This window comes from Propithecus coquereli, unplaced genomic scaffold, assembly GCF_000956105.1.
Source record: "Propithecus coquereli isolate 6110/MARCELLA unplaced genomic scaffold, Pcoq_1.0 Scaffold503, whole genome shotgun sequence".
NCBI classification, from domain to species: Eukaryota; Metazoa; Chordata; class Mammalia; order Primates; family Indriidae; genus Propithecus; species Propithecus coquereli.
The window spans coordinates 807197-822260 of record NW_012150875.1 but is presented as its reverse complement, the minus strand read 5'-3'; the positions used below and the strand labels follow the sequence as shown (position 1 = coordinate 822260).

At 55.9% G+C, this 15064-nt stretch overlaps 1 protein-coding gene across 1 annotated transcript; it reads left to right on the top strand.

The window, feature by feature from the left end:
• The first annotated feature begins 3531 nt into the window (after window positions 1-3531).
• Window positions 3532-12937, top strand: APCDD1L (adenomatosis polyposis coli down-regulated 1-like). Its single transcript, XM_012656469.1, has 4 exons — window positions 3532-3538; window positions 3859-3997; window positions 6582-7134; window positions 12167-12937. The coding sequence occupies exons 1-4, from the start codon at window positions 3532-3534 to the stop codon at window positions 12935-12937; spliced, it is 1470 nt and encodes a 489-aa protein (XP_012511923.1).
• Window positions 12938-15064: the final 2127 nt, after the last annotated feature.

The window sequence follows — 15064 nt, the reverse complement described above, 5'->3', positions numbered from 1 at the left end:
AAGCGAGGAGCTGTTGCTCCTCCATCGTCTCAGCCCCACATCTTCGCCCCGCCCGACCCCTCCTGATCCACGCCTGCTCCTTCCGTGGTCTTGGAAGAAAACGTGGACTGTGGACGTGGGAGTGAAACCTGCCTAAGCCTCCGTTGTTCATCTGCAAAATAGAACAACCACGTCCGCCTTGCTGTGAAGAGTAGCTGAGAAAAGGATACGCATCCTCCGGTTCCATTTCTAGGAAACGTCCAGATTAGGCAAACCCATAGACGTGGCAGATTAATCATTGCCTGGGTCTAAGAAGAGAGGGGAGTGACTGTTAATGGGTGCAAGGTCTCCTTTCTGGGTGATGAAATGTTCCGGCGTGAAACAGCGGTGGTGGCTGCACAGTATCGTGAGTGTACTAAGTGCCACTGGATCGCACGCTCCAACACGGCTTAAGGGGTGCATTTTACATTAGCTGTATTTTACCAAAATATATATTTTTAAATTGGCCAAGAAGCATCTGCCTGTGGAGGAGTGGCAATGGCCAAGTCCCTGTGCTTCTCTGAACCTCAGTTTCTTCTTCTGCAAAATGAGGGCATGGACATCACCCTGTCCATGCACCTGTCGATCGTTGGGCTCCATCCATGCGCTGACCTACTGCCTCCCCCAGGACCTTGGGGGGGCTCACACCCATAATGCAGATAATGCATCTGACCACAGGACTCCCATGACACGTGCTCAGAGGCGCTGGGCACCGTTATGACCCCGAGACAATCCCAGGTGCCCACACGCGGTAGGGCTCAGCAAGTGCCCTTGCCCCTTAAGGCCCCAGGCAGGTTCCTTATGGTGTTTGTCCCTGCAGCCTGTCCCTGGTGTTCTGACTCATGATAACACCTCGAGCTGGAGCAGATCATATTTCAAACTCTGGTAGCCTGGTCTGAGCAATTGGGCACTCTAGATTTAATTCTGTAGGTAATTTGAACGATGCTATCTAATTTCAAATGTCCCTGCTCTTATGAGTGCAAAAGCAGCATAATTTTTAATTAGTGGGTAAACAGTAAATAATGAATGGCAGTAAGTGGATACCACTGTTAATTAAAAATCCATGGTTGATAAAAATCAATTTGGTCCATGTATTTAACTCAGTTTATCAGGTCCCTGCGAAAAAGTTGTGTAACCCAGCCCACGGCACCATCTGCTTTCAGTGTCGTTTCTTTGGTCCTTCAGTTAAGACTTTCCTGGGGGAAGAGAAAGAGGGAGGGGGGAAAAAAGCAAAGAAAATAAAAACATCTACCGCAAAAAGATGCAATTGAGAAAATGTCATGGAATCATTTATAATTGGTTCATTTTATTTTTGCAACCTTGAAGTTGAGGCTTCCGGAAGAACCAAGAGGCGACATTATATTCCGCTCTGATGTTCTCATCAAGGTCTCTGGTTCTGTTTGTGTTTGTGTGTACATGTTCTGAATGCAGTGAGATTTAGCTGTATCTCTTCATCTCCCGACGTAATTAAGCTCTAATTTCTCGCAGAAAAACAAGACAAACTAAAACAACTTAGCAGAAACATAGCATCTGAGGATTCGTGACAGAATATAATGTCAAGGGCCATCTCTTCTCCGGGCCTTCAGGGAGGGTACAGGAAAAAAAAAAAAAGAGCCTGTTTTCTTTAGAACAGAAAACATTTCCTCAGGAACCTGACTTTCGGGGAGACGGCGACAAGATAATTCTCAGGCCCATTCGCTATTCTGCTCTGTGATGTGAGCTCGATTTTCCCACCAGGCAAATAACACTGACCCCGTTTGATCTTTTTCTTCGCTTTGCTTCCATCCATTCTCCGAATCCACACTTTCGGACAGGTTTCATTGACACCGAGATGTTCAAATTAACCTGCAGAATTGAATCCAGGGAACCCAGCGTCTGCCGACGAAGTTGATTGCAGAAGCCCCCCAGTGCTTGAGGTGTTGCTGCCGAGGCGTGTCTGTGTGTCAGGCTCAGGACTCTGCGTGGGGTTATGCCGGGACTTGGCCCAACTTTGATGCCCACCCACCCACCCCCCGTAATGTCGGGCTTGGGCTCCCCCCAAATTAGATGTGCTGGGTTAAAATGGAAAAGCCACGGCTTCTCTCTTGCAAGACCCCCACTGGTATTTTATTCACTCTGCCCTGGGCGCCCTCGGGGCCGGAGGTGTGGTCCCCTCAGCGCTGGCTGGCTGGTGTCTGCTCTCGTCTCTCCTGCTGGGCTGACTGGAGCCGGTGAACAGTGGTGGGGTCAGCCCGGAATACACCGGGCCCAGGGCTCCAGCAGCGCTGTGAGGCGTTCCTTCGCCCGCACGTGCAGCCAGTGTTCGCTGAGTGCCCCGCGTCCTGCCAAGCCTCCAAATCAGCCCCCTTGCTCTCGCTGGGCGCGCAGGACAAGCCGCAGTTCAGCCATCACACCCCAAAGTCCAACCACCTGGACAAATCCCGGCTTTGTCACGTTCGGGGGGCACGTACGCTGTGTAAGACGAACCCATGTCGAGGAGCCCGTCTCTCTGACGGCGAGAGGAAGATAAGGCTGCTGCCACCTCCCAGAGTTACTGCAGAGGCCAGACGAGATGATGTGTAAAACGCACGGAGTCCACACTCGGTTAGCAGAAGCCACGTCACTGTCGTCATCGGCAGCGTTGCTCCTGGAGACCCCAAGTCTCCGGATGCCACCCCCGACCTCGAGGGAAGCGAGGAATCCACTCTGCCTTGCTTTCCTGAGAGGCCACTGGGGCGCGGGGAGCTTGGGGTCACGGTGTCCAGTTAGAACGCTCCAAGGGGGCAGCGTGGGTCCCCCGGCCTCCGGAACCCCAGACGGGAAGGCGCAGCTATGTGCTGGGGGAAGGGGCAGAACCTGCCATTGTCCCCTTCTCCACTCAGCGTCCAGCCCCTCCCGGGCCTCCCGGCGGGCTGAAGCCTCTGCCAGGCCCCCCAGCGCCCCGGAGGCAGCTGCTCCCCACCCGCTCCAGCCGCAGGCTCCGTGGGAAGAGCCGGGTTGGAAGGCCTCTGCAGGAGCCGGGCCGTCAGGGTCGCCGGCCCCCTGTGAGCACAGCCCGTGGCTGTGATATCTGGACCTTGCTCGCCGCCAAGCTTCCCACAACTTCCCGCCATCTGGGCCGTCTCAAGCCGTCGCTCCTGAGTGGAGATGACAGTCTCTGCGGGAACCGCTGCTCTTCGGCAGCTGAAGGGCTTGGCGCCCTCGCCTCTGAGCAGTGCCTAGAAGAGATGGGGAACAGTCCCACGCCCTGGCCTGACTCGTCTCCAGGGCCGAGCTGAGCTCATCTGGGGGTCACTCAAGAAGACCGGGAGCCCCATGCACTGGCCCTGCTTCCTGCGTCCGTCCCCCAGGACCCTCCTCCCTGGGCCGGTCGATTCCTCCCCCAGCCCCTGGCTTGGGGATGAGGCCCTGTGAGAAGGGCCCTGCGCCCACACACTCGCCACACACCCCCTGAGCACCAGCCACGCGCCAGGCACTGGGCTGGGCCCCACAGATACAGAGATGGACACCCCAAGGGCCCAGCACTGAGGCGAGATGGGAAGTGAGTGGCCTCAAGGGATGGGAGGCAGGTTTGGCCTGCTCTGTGCCCGGAGGCTGGGATCCCAGGGTGGTCACACCTGGAAACCCAGGAGGACGTGAGTCAGGAAACTAACTCTAGGTGCCCCAGTATGGGAAGCCCATCCCTGGCTCCAGAACCGGGGGATGTCTGGGGGGGCTCTGTGGCAGAGGTGGGGGCATAGCACCCCCATCTCCCTGCTGCCTCCCAGGGAGGACCCGGTGGTGGTGGTGGGAAGGCAGGCGGGGCGGGTGGTGTTCCTGGGCCGTGCTGGGATCTCTCACCCAGGCCTGTCTGGTTTGCAGCTCGCACAGCAGAGGCAGCTGGGGCAGCAGGGGGCAGCCGCCTGCACTGGGAACCCCGCTGTCAGCACACCTCGCCAGACGGAATGCCCAGCACTGCAGTCCTGCCCCCGCGCCTCGACGGGCCCTGGATCTCCACTGGGTAAGATCCCAGGTCACCCGACCATGGGCCCCTGGGTTGGGAGACTTCTGCCTCTCCGGGCCTCCGTGTGCACGTCTGTGAAATGGGCATAGTTTGCCTGGTTGTCCAAGAGGCTGAGACCTGCCAAGCCCACGGCTTTGTTTGCCACTCGCCCCAGGGTGCAGCGGGAGGTGGGGACTGCGTCGGGCATCTCGCCCAGCCACAAACAGCAAATGGATAAAATCCATTCATTCAACACCTCAAGCTCCTATTACACAAATACTTTTCGAGTACCCACGACGAGCTAGGTGTGTGGGTAGGTGGTAGGACACGTGCTAAGCGTGCGAACACAGAAATAAATAATATAAACCTGAGATAGTGCTAAGCTCCTCAATGAAAGAAATCAATCCATGGCTGTGACAGCAAGTGGCCTGGAGGGTTCTTTAGGGGGTGCTCACGGGAGGCTTCTTGGAGGTGGTGACATTTGGCTGAGAGCTGAAATGAGAGTCAGCCATGCACAGAGCCAAGGGAAGAGCCAGGCAGAGGGCGCAGCTGGTGCAAAGGCCCTGAGGCAGGAAGTGGCAGGCCCCATCTGATTCTCTTTCTGACCTGACAGGCTCACTGACATTTCAGGGGTCCAGTTGCTGCTCTGCCCTCATCTGGGGTGCACAAACCCCATAGCAGCTAGCTGAGTCCCCCCTCCCAGGGCTGGGGTCGGGGAGAAGGGAGCTGTGGTCCTCTCTGCACCTGGCCCATCCCTCCCTCCTCCCCCATCCCCCTGGGCCAGTCCCATTCTGGGGTCAAGGACTGGCCTCTGCACGTCCTCCACGTACCTCCTGAGGTCAGGGAGAAACTCAACGCCAAACATCTGCTAGTGCTTTGGGTGGAGGGAGGGACGTGAGTTCTGCAAAGCCACTCTGAGCACATTCCCAGGCTCTGCCGGCTGCACGCAGCCCCCAGCCTGCTGCACGGTCCAGGTGGGATCCAGGCGCCCACTAGCCAGGGTCACTCTGAGACAGAGCTGGGGTGCAGGCTGCTCCTGCCCCGAGACAACAGCATTCTGGAGCAGTTCTTCTAAGAAACCTCTTCTAGAACTTTCTAGAAAGTTCACCACTGTGCTCCCCAGGCAGACCTTGCTGTTTCTGGGAGAAGTGTGGGAAAGGGTCCAGTCTGGCAACCACCGAGATGTCCAGTGTGACTGGCCGTGTCCCCTTCGGCAAATCTCCCCCCTCTGCAGGCCTTGCCTGAGACCCCCGGGGATGTGGGTCACCCCTCCCCATTTGTAACTACCACCTATACTGGTATTTACTATTTTTCTGTAAACCAACTTGCTTTTATTTACTTAAACATATTCATTTATTCTTACAGCTTTATTGAGGTATAATTGGCACATGGTACCACTCCACACATTTGCAGGGTAATAGAATTATTTTTAAAGGAAGCATAATATCAGCCTGGATATGGTGAACAGAGCCACTTATCATAAATAAGAGGCCACTGTAAAAAGAAACTCCATAACCACAAACAACATAATTAAACCCTCTCCAGATCTGCTGCCTACCCAAGGCTCCGCGTCTGTTCTCTCCGGGAGGAAAGGCAGCTGGCGTTGAAGACACAGCCGCTCCCGGCAGAGACTTTCCCCTCGACATGAGCGGAAAGATTGGAGGACAGAAGGGAGGTTCTGTCGCGTAGTGGTCAGCACTCGGGACTCTGAGGAGGAAAGGGGATTATTACTATTTCCTCGCAGGGTGATAAGGTGCTTCCTCTCCTCCAACAGCCCTGGTAGGAAAACATCAAAAACACAGCAGCCCAGGGGGTACCTTGGTTGGGGTAAGATTGTGAAGAGTCCTGCCTGCCCTCCCCTCAAACGCGTCCTCCATCTGCCCCTCGGAGCCCTCGAGGGGGAGTCCCGGAGGCCGTGGGCCCCGGGGTCATTTAGCCTCCGTCCCCCAGCAGCCCCTGTCCCCTGGACCTGTCTGCACCACCAGCAGGACAGAGTCTGGGGCCAGTCCAGCCTGCTGCCTGTCTCGTGAAAGAAGTCTGACCGGCACACAGCCACGCCCATTCCCCAATGCACCGTCTGTAGCTGCGGTAACTCTCCAGTCGCAACTTTGAGCAGTTGCACGAAAACAAAAATGTTTATTATCTGACCCTTTACAGAAAAGGTCAACAAGCTGAGTCACAGACAGGGACGACCCTGGTCAGGGAAGCCAGCCTATTGAAGGGGGAGGCACCACACAAGCAGCCGTCACCCCGATTCACTCAGCCAAGGCCCAGGAAGGGGCCAGGAGTCTGAGGGGGAGAGGAACGGGCGGGACCCTGCCTCCCAGGGCTCACGGTACAGCAGGGTGCAAAGGGGCCCCCGGTTAGAGCGATGAGGAGTGAACGAAGGGAGAACTAGGTGGCTTTTGTTGGGGCCATAAGGCACTGAGTGGAAGGCCCCAGCCCCAAGGCGGGGCTGACCAAGGGCGGTCAGGGCAGCTGAGGCCGTCGGGGAACAGACCTGAGCCGAGGCCCGGAGTGGAGGCTGGGAGGCAGCAGCCCAGCCCAGGGGGGCCGGTGTTCGCTTCCCTCCCCAAACCCCGTCTCCTTCCTCCCCTGGCAGCTGCGAGGTGCGCCCTGGACCGGAGTTCCTCACCCGCTCCTACACCTTCTACCCCAACCGCCTCTTCCGAGCCTACCAGTTCTACTACGGGGACCCCTTCTGCCGGGAGCCTGCCCACTCGCTGCTCATCAAGGGCAAAGTCCGCCTGCGCCGGGCCTCCTGGGTCACCCGGGGCGCCACTGAGGCTGACTACCACCTGCACAAGGTGGGCATCGTCTTCCACAGCCGCCAAGCCCTGCTCGATGTCACCGGGCGCCTCAACCAGACCCAGGCTGGCCAGGACTGCGTGAGGCGGTTGCCCCCCGCCCAGGCCTGGCTGCCAGGGGCGCTGTATGAGCTGCTGAGCACCCGGGCGGAGGGGGACTGCATGGCGGCCCTGGGCTTCACCATGCATGAGCTCAGCCTGGTCCGAGTGCAGCGCTACCTGCAGCCCCAGCCCGGGGCTGTGTCCCGGCTGGTGGAGGAGCTGTACCTGGGGGACATCCACACGGACTGGGCAGAGAGGCAGCAATACCGGCCCACCGGCTACCAGCGGCCCCTGCAGAGCGCCCTGGTGAGTCTTGGCCCCTGGGAGGGAGATCTCTGAGCCCCAGACCAACAGGCCCCGTGTGAGCAGGTCCCTGCCTAGCCCTTTTCTGCCTGCTCTTGTCACTGCCCCTCCCACCCTGGTCTCCTTGCCTCAGGACATTTGCACAGGCTGTTCTCTCTGCTGGAGACATCTTTTCTCAGGCCTTTACAAGGCTGTCTGGCTTTGTCCGGAAGGAACACTGTTTGGCCTTCCCGGCCTGGTCCTCTCAAGCCCACATGCTCCAGATTTAGGCCCCATTTCTGCCCCTGCTGGGCACGTGGGCTGGGGCAGGTTTGCCCTCCCTGGGTTCTCAGCTCAAAGGTCCCCTCCATTGCCATTCTAACACTTCCCGTTTTTGTCTATCTCAGCGCTCAACACACCCTGAAGCTCTGTTGTTTACTCGTTTATTACCTGCGGGCTCTAGTGCCAGACCCCCCACCAGGCCAGGGCCCCTGCCGCCTCCCGGCGTGGGCCTGGCACTTGATCAGGGCCAACAAATGTTGGTGAATCAATTAGGAAAAGAGCGGCTTTCTCCAGGTCTCCCCCACCCAAATGCCACCCCCATCGAAATCTCAGCGTGGCCCGGCCTGGTGGCTCACGCCTGTAATCCTAGCTCTCTGGGAGGCCGAGGCGGGCAGATTGTTTGAGCTCAGGAGTTCGAGATCAGCCTGAGCAAGAGCGAGACCCCGTCTCTACTAAAAATAGAAAGAAATTAATTGGGCAACTAAAAATATATAGAAAAAATTAGCCGGGCATGGTGGTGCATGCCTGTAGTCCCAGCTACTCGGGAGGCTGAGGCAGGAGGATCGCTTGAGCCCAGGAGTTTGAGGTTGCTGTGAGCGAGGCTGACGCCACGGCACTCTAGCCCGGGCAACACAGTGAGACTCTGCCTCAAAAAAAAAAAAAAAATCTCAGCGTGGAGCCTCACTGCCGACCGGGAGGCAGAGCCATCAAGACACACCTTTCCGCGCTAAACCCTGACGTCACAGCATCGCCTGGGCATCTCGTTCGAGTGCAAAGTCCATCTCAGCAGGTCTGAGAGGGGCCCGGGATTCTGCATTTCTAGAAGCTCCTAGGTGGTCCGTGGGCCACCCTCCGGGTGGGGGCTCCAGTCGGATGGGAACTGCCTTCTCTTTGAGGGTCCCCCTGACTCCCAGGTGAATTTCACTTTAAGTGAAGCCATCGCAAACGTACTGTCCTAATTTGGGTAAGATCTGGTCGCCCTTTTTGCCTGATGAGCAAACAGGCAGGAAGAAACTTGATTTGTGTGGCGTGCTCCCGGCACACTGCTCGCGACGTCGCTGGTGCGGGGGTGACGGAGACCTCTCTGGCGGCTGGTAAAGCCTAAGGACCCCTCTGCAGAAAAATGGTTTTAAAAGCGTAAGATAAAATGCATGGGATTTAAGTGAAAACCAATTCTATTTTAAACGTTACCCAAGTCTTAAAACATTAATTTATGATACAAGAATACTATGAATATGAATTCATTATTTGCCCTCATGTCAAAGCAGCGACAAGCGTAAACAACGTTCCCAGCATCTGCAACACCGTTAATCTGATGCTGGTGACAGAGTCAGAGGTTCTACCGATGCTACTGGGGTTTGCTGCCTACATTCACAACGGGAAGAAATGTTAACTTTTATTAGTTAAAGGTTAGTGGAAATGCAGTTGAGGTTAGTACTTCTGCACAAGGCAGCCAGTGGATATTTTTTGAAAGTGAAAATGAATGGAAAACCGGATGGATGAGCTCGGCGTCCCTATCAAGTGTTCTTTGAGCCCTTAGGCTGCCCTCACATCATTTAGCATGTATTTAGTGCCTACTGTGTACTAGACACTCAAGGAACTAAACCAGATGGGGCAACTTCCCACCCCTGGGAGCAGCCACTCGTCAGAGCCCCCAGCGGGAACACTGGGGGTGGGACAGACCCAGCGCCTGCCCACCTTCTCCCTCTTCCTCCCCTCCTCCAAAGCCAGGATCTGGGTGGCAGAGAAGGAGCAGACAAGAAGTTCTCATAATCAGAAAATCAGCCTCAGAGTTCTTTTTATGACCTCAAAATTATTCCCCTTTTGGCAACCGATGTTCTGGGCCGGTCTGGCGTTAATCCTACTTAGAGAAGAGAAGGCGCGGGTGCTGAGTTGATTACCGGCCCCCACCACCTCATTAGGAGGGAAAGTGCTCTGAATGCAGAGAGGGCAGATCCCCGGGGGCTGCAGCCTGACAATTTCATGTCTCCCCAGGCAGGGCTCTGGGGCCGTGGCTGTCTCTGCCCTCCCTGCTGCCCGGCCAGCCCGGGTGGCCAGAGCCGCCTGGAATGTGACCGAGAAGCAAAACACATAGAAACGTATGCAGAGACGAGCGGTGCCAGATGCACAGACATTAAATTAAATGTCCGCACACCAACTGCCCCCCTTCTCAGGAAAAAAAAAAAAAGAAAGAAAGAAAGAAAGATAATTTAAAAGAAGGAAATGCTGCAGATAAATCCCCAAATAACGAATTAGTCGTTACCTTATGCTCTCTGGGGCCCAGGCCTTGCCCATGACCCAAACCAGATGGTAAACATGAACATTTTTAGAAGTTAATTTAAAACCAATTTCATCCCCAAATTCATTGCCTGGGTATAGAATCCTAATCAATCAGCCAACACTCCACCAAAATCATCTGAGCCCGGTGTCACCTCTGGGGGTTAATTAGAAACTGTTATTTGCTGTTTGAGAAATAACTTTATGTAACAGGCTTAAACCAGTACGAGTTTGGCTTCCGCACAAGTGTGAATTCTGCTGGCTGGAGGCCTTGTTTATTAACACGTGCAACTCCGGACCTCTGCAGAAAGATGCTCGGAAGATTTTTGGTGGAGATGGGAATCTTATTTCAGCACCTTCAAAAGCACCAGAGAAGGAAATGCCTGTTCTATCTCCTCCCTCACCTTAAAAGCTTGCCAGTTCTTAATTTGTTTCTGCTATGCAGAAAACCACTTGCCCCAGATTACCAACTAGCATCCCCAAATGTCCCCTCTACATGCAGAGGATATCTAATTTTTTTTCTTTTTTTCTTCTCTGTAGTAGGGAAGGGCAGCTCTGGGATTATTTTGATGTAACACATTATGTCCTGTCGATACACATTAGTGTGACAACAGTTGGAATGTGGGTTAAAATGCCTAAATTAAAGTAGACTCTTATCAGTCGGCATCCCAATTACTGACACTCCTGCTAACTACCAAGCTCGCTTGTTTCTGTCACAAACATTTTTGCAGCCATTTGCTGGCATTTCAGATGCCTTCGAGCACTCTGGGTCAAAATCCCCCAACCAAAGCAATGTGGTCTTCTATATTACGGAAATCAAGCAGAGTTTAGGTTCATGATAAAAATAAATAATAAGAGCTTTTAAAATGTGGCAATCCAAATTCTCAATCATCCAACATTTTCTTTCTGAGCTAGAACTCCCAAACATCCCTTGTTTGACATGAAACTCACCCAGCAGTGATTTGTGGAAATCTTTTTGTTTCTTTTAATGCAAGAAAAAATATATTGGAGGCAATTTCCCAGTTGGGCCCTCAAAATGCCCCCTTACCCTGGCCTGTCCTGCTTGGACCCTTGACCCAAAAGCAGGGGATGTTTGCTCATTCCCACATCAGCTGTGACAAGTAGCAGTTCCAAGGCCATTTACCTTTCAGAATGGTGCTCTGGACTAAATTCTGGGCAGCAGCTTCCTTTAAAAAAACAAAACAAAACATAAGATATCTGTATCTGGTTCCTTCTTGGCCTCTACTGTGCCTTTTCACTCCAAAATGCAGACTGACTACTCCCACGCAATTTGCTTCAGCATCTGTTTCCTGTTGACATGTTTTACTATAAACCCAGCTCCTGAGAATCTGTAAGGTAGGGCAACTGTAAATCAGGCCAAGGATAGAGGAAAACCAGTTCCTAGCCTGGGGCACCCATGGGCTGTGGCTACACCTGAAAACTCGAGTGTGGCTGGTTCTGTCCATTTTATGTAACACCAGAATGAATGTGTTTGAGCCATGGGTCTCTGCAGCTCTCTAGCTATCTCCTTGGCACAGACGCTGAGCAACAGGCTCCAAAGGCACGAGCATTTTGATGGCTTTTCATCCCTGTTGCCATGTTCACTTTCCAAGGGGGTAGAGCAATACTGCTCACCTTCCGATGTGAGATTTCTAAAGATAAAAAGCCTCCCCTCTCTACCTAGTATGCTACGAGGCTTTCGGGGTCGAATAATGGGGGCTCAGACAGGCATGGCCTATGCCAGGCTGCGTTGCAGCAGCCTCTACCCTTGCGGGCTGGATGACCTGGGTGGGCTAGCTGACCCTCTGGGTTTCAGCTTCCTCAGCTGTGACATGTGGCAGGTGGCTGGGAAGCACTTAGCAGAGCGCCTGGCCCTTCAGGAGGACCTGAGAGCGTGAGGATGCAGTAACAAGAGCAAGGAAGAAGAGAAGCTTAATGGTCGAACATCAAGACCAAGCAGGCTGGGCACGAGAAAGGACGACTTCTTTCAAATCCTCAGACATAAGGCCACCTACACCCCCGTTGATCTCTCCTTTATTCAAGCAATGACCACGTGCTTGCTGGGAGCCACGCACTGTGCTAGGCCCTGGGGACTGAGTAGCCACAGAAAGGCAGTTGGGTTTTCTAGAACTTACAATCTAATGAAGGGGGAGGGGCGGAGAAAAGAGAAACGATGGGGATGGTGTGTCTATGAGAAAAATAAAAGAGGGCGCTGTGATGCCCCTACCGGATGGGGTGATCACAGGCCTCTCTAGGGCCGCTCTGAGCTGACACCTAAAGGAGGGAGGAGCTGGCTGGCCCTTCTGGGTGGCAGCTCCAGGTAGAAGGGACCTCAGTGCCCAGGCCCGGGGGAGCGAGGCTGCCTAGATCAGAGCGCAGTGCAGAGGTCCTGGCTGGAGGCGGGGAGGAGGAGAGATGGTGACCTCACCCTGCCCTGGCTGCTCCCCTGCCTTCTCCACCTGGGACAGCCACCCTTTTCCTGTTTGTCTCTTGCCAGCATCACGTTCGGCCCTGCCCGGCCTGCAGCCTGGTCGCCCGCTCGGACGTGCGCCACCCGCCGGCGCTGCCCGCCCAGCTGGCGCTGCCGCTGCGCCTGGGTGGCCGCTGGGTGAGCGCGGGCTGCGAGGTGCGCCCGGCCGTCCTGTTCCTCACGCGGGTCTTCGCCTTCCACGGGCCCAGCCGCTCCTGGGAGGGGCGCTACCACCACTTCTCCGACCCCGCCTGCCGGCAGCCCACCTTCACCGTGTTCGCGGCCGGCCGCTACAGCCGCGGCGCGCCGTCCGCCAGGGTCCGCGGCGCCACCGAGCTGGTGTTCGAGGTCACGCGGGCCCACGTGACGCCCATGGACCGGGTCACCACGGCCATGCTCAACTTCTCCGAGCCCAGCAGCTGCGGGGGCCCCGGGGCCTGGACCGTGGGCGCCGAGCGGGACGTCACGGCCACCAACGGGTGCCTGCCGCTGGGCATCAGGCTCCCGCACGTGGAGTACGAGCTCTTCAAGGTGGAGCGCGACGCCCTGGGGCAGAGCCTGCTCTTCACCGGACAGAGGCCCACGGACGGGTCCAGCCCCGACACCCCGGAGAAGCGCCCCACCTCCTACCAGGCGCCGCTGGTGCTCTGCGGCGGGGACGCCCGCGACTCCTCGGGGCCCGCGCAGCACTGGCCGGCGCTGCCGAAGGCCCCCCGCGGCGGGGGCCCGGACCCTCGCGTGGCCCCTCTGCCCCTCCTGCCCCTAGTGCTGGGGCCGGCCTTCCTCTGGTGGCTGTGACGTCGGCCTTCCCCGGCAAGGTGGCTCCCCTGGACCCCTCTGACCCTGCGGACTGCGCCCTCCCGCACGGGCGCCTTCGACTCAGTGGGGAAGGACCCACCTCCTCCCCCGTGTCACGACGGACGGACGCGCGGCCCCGCTGCTTCCACACCCGGCCGTGTCCCACGCGGTCAGCGCAGCAGCCGACACCTGCGAGGCCTATGCCCTGCAGAGACTCGGGTCCGCGGACCCCCGGCCGGGACGCGCCGCTGCGCTGATCGCTAGACGGGCTTCCAAAGGCTCAGTCCTGATTTTCCTGCTTTCCTCATCACCGGCAGTTCGAGGACCGGCGGTGGCCAGGGGACCACACCGAGTCTCCCGTCCCACAGTCCCTGCCCGTCCCCCACCCCTGGGAGTGTGTGAGGCTGGAGAGAGGACGCCGGGGTGGTGCCTGGGGACAGTGCCTGCTGCTCTGCCAAGCCTGCAGGTTGTTGTTTAATGATTATTAATTCGAATCTAGCAATACACACTCAACGCGGGGCCATGAATTAAAGATGCCGCTTAGGGCTTTCAGTAGTTCTCAGCTTTCTGGCAAAGGGCTCCTCTCTTTGGGGGCGACTCAGCGTCCCTGAGTCCTGACTGCTGGCATTTGCCTGCGTCTGCCTGTGCTTCTGCGAGTCCAACCTCAAGCTGTCAGTACCACGTGCAGATAAATCCAGTCCTCCCGGGCCAGCCTGCGAGTGGGGAGGGCTCCCTCCAAGCTGAGAAGCTGGCCTCCCCCAGCAGGCTGCGGCCTCCGAGCCTCCTCGCCCACGCGGTCACCAGCCTGAGCTGGGCTGGCTGCTGGGGCCAGGTCTGGGGAGAAAAACAGCGTTTGCGGCCTTCAGAGAGTAATTAATACTAATGATAGCAGTAGCACTAACACGCTCTGCAATTAGCCCTGCTCAGCCGCCCTCTGTTTTCAAGATTCCCTGTGCTTGACTGACAGAGAGCCTCGGCATGGGATCTTTGGGACCACCCCAGGGAGAGGTCAGAGTTGCCCGGCTGCAGGGCAACATCTGAACATGAGGGGCCAGGAAGCTTCGCTTCACCCAGCTCCTTACCACGACGCTAATGTAGGGGTGTCCTCGCCTGCTAAGAGGGGGCTGTCATCCTGGTGGGGACCGGCTGTGCCTTCCAGGGACCCTGCCTGTGTTCCCAGGGCCTCATCTGTACACCGCAAAATTAACTGGCGTCCTGGTGGGCTCGAGGGTTTTTGGGACTGTGGGCTGATGGTTCGAGCCCCTTCCCCCTCTGATTCCTATCTCTGGCTCTTACCACAGATCTTGAACAACAATTGTCTGTGAGGCTAATGATGCTTTCAGAAAGAAGCCCTTGTCCTCCCCGAGACTGTGTGGGGTTCAATCAGCCACTGAAATTACTCTAACTTATTACCCATTCTTCTTTAAAAAAAAAAACCTCCAAGTTAATATTCTCTGTAGGTCTCAGGCAGCTACGAGTGTTCCTGACATATTTACCAAAGTACAAGAAATAATTGGATTATTTACAATCTTAGACTACATCGGGGTTGGGGGCAGTTCCTGGTGGGGTGACGGTGGGTGTTGGTAATATGTCCACAGCTGAGCAAGTCTTGTATCCAAGGCTTGAAGCAACCATGTCACCATTTATCATCAAATTTGAATCTTTTAATAAAATTAAACAGCCTGAAAAATGTTCTTGCTGGTTATTAAAGTCAACCAAGGGGGGATTATGGTTCTAAAGAAAGGACGTGGAGTGTCTTCTACAGAATGTGTGGAAGAGAGTAAAACCAGTGAAGGTAAACTCCAGCACTCTCGGTTCTGCTCTCATGCCACTGCCTGCCCTTCTTAAAACTCCCAGGGCTTCCATTGTACTCGGAAGAAAATCCCAGCCATGGGTCACGACTGCCCGCGAGGTTCAGCCATACCTCCCAAGTGGCCTTCTTTCTGTTTCTCAATCCCACAAGCTGTTGCTGCCTCAGGGCCTTTGCACATGCCCTTGCTTCTGCCTAATGGCTCTTCCCCTAGACCTTCAGAATCTTGGCTCTTTCCCTTAATTCAAGTCTCGCAAATGTCCCCTTTTCAAGGAGACTCACCATTAGCATCCCAAGAAAAAGCCCCTCCCCTTGTC

Bases quoted from the DNA above. Each gene is read 5' to 3' on its own strand.
- APCDD1L (XM_012656469.1), top strand. The intron at 3,998-6,581 runs GTAAGATCCCAG...CTCCCCTGGCAG, and splicing joins GGGCCCTGGATCTCCACTGG to CTGCGAGGTGCGCCCTGGAC. The intron at 7,135-12,166 runs GTGAGTCTTGGC...GTCTCTTGCCAG, and splicing joins GGCCCCTGCAGAGCGCCCTG to CATCACGTTCGGCCCTGCCC.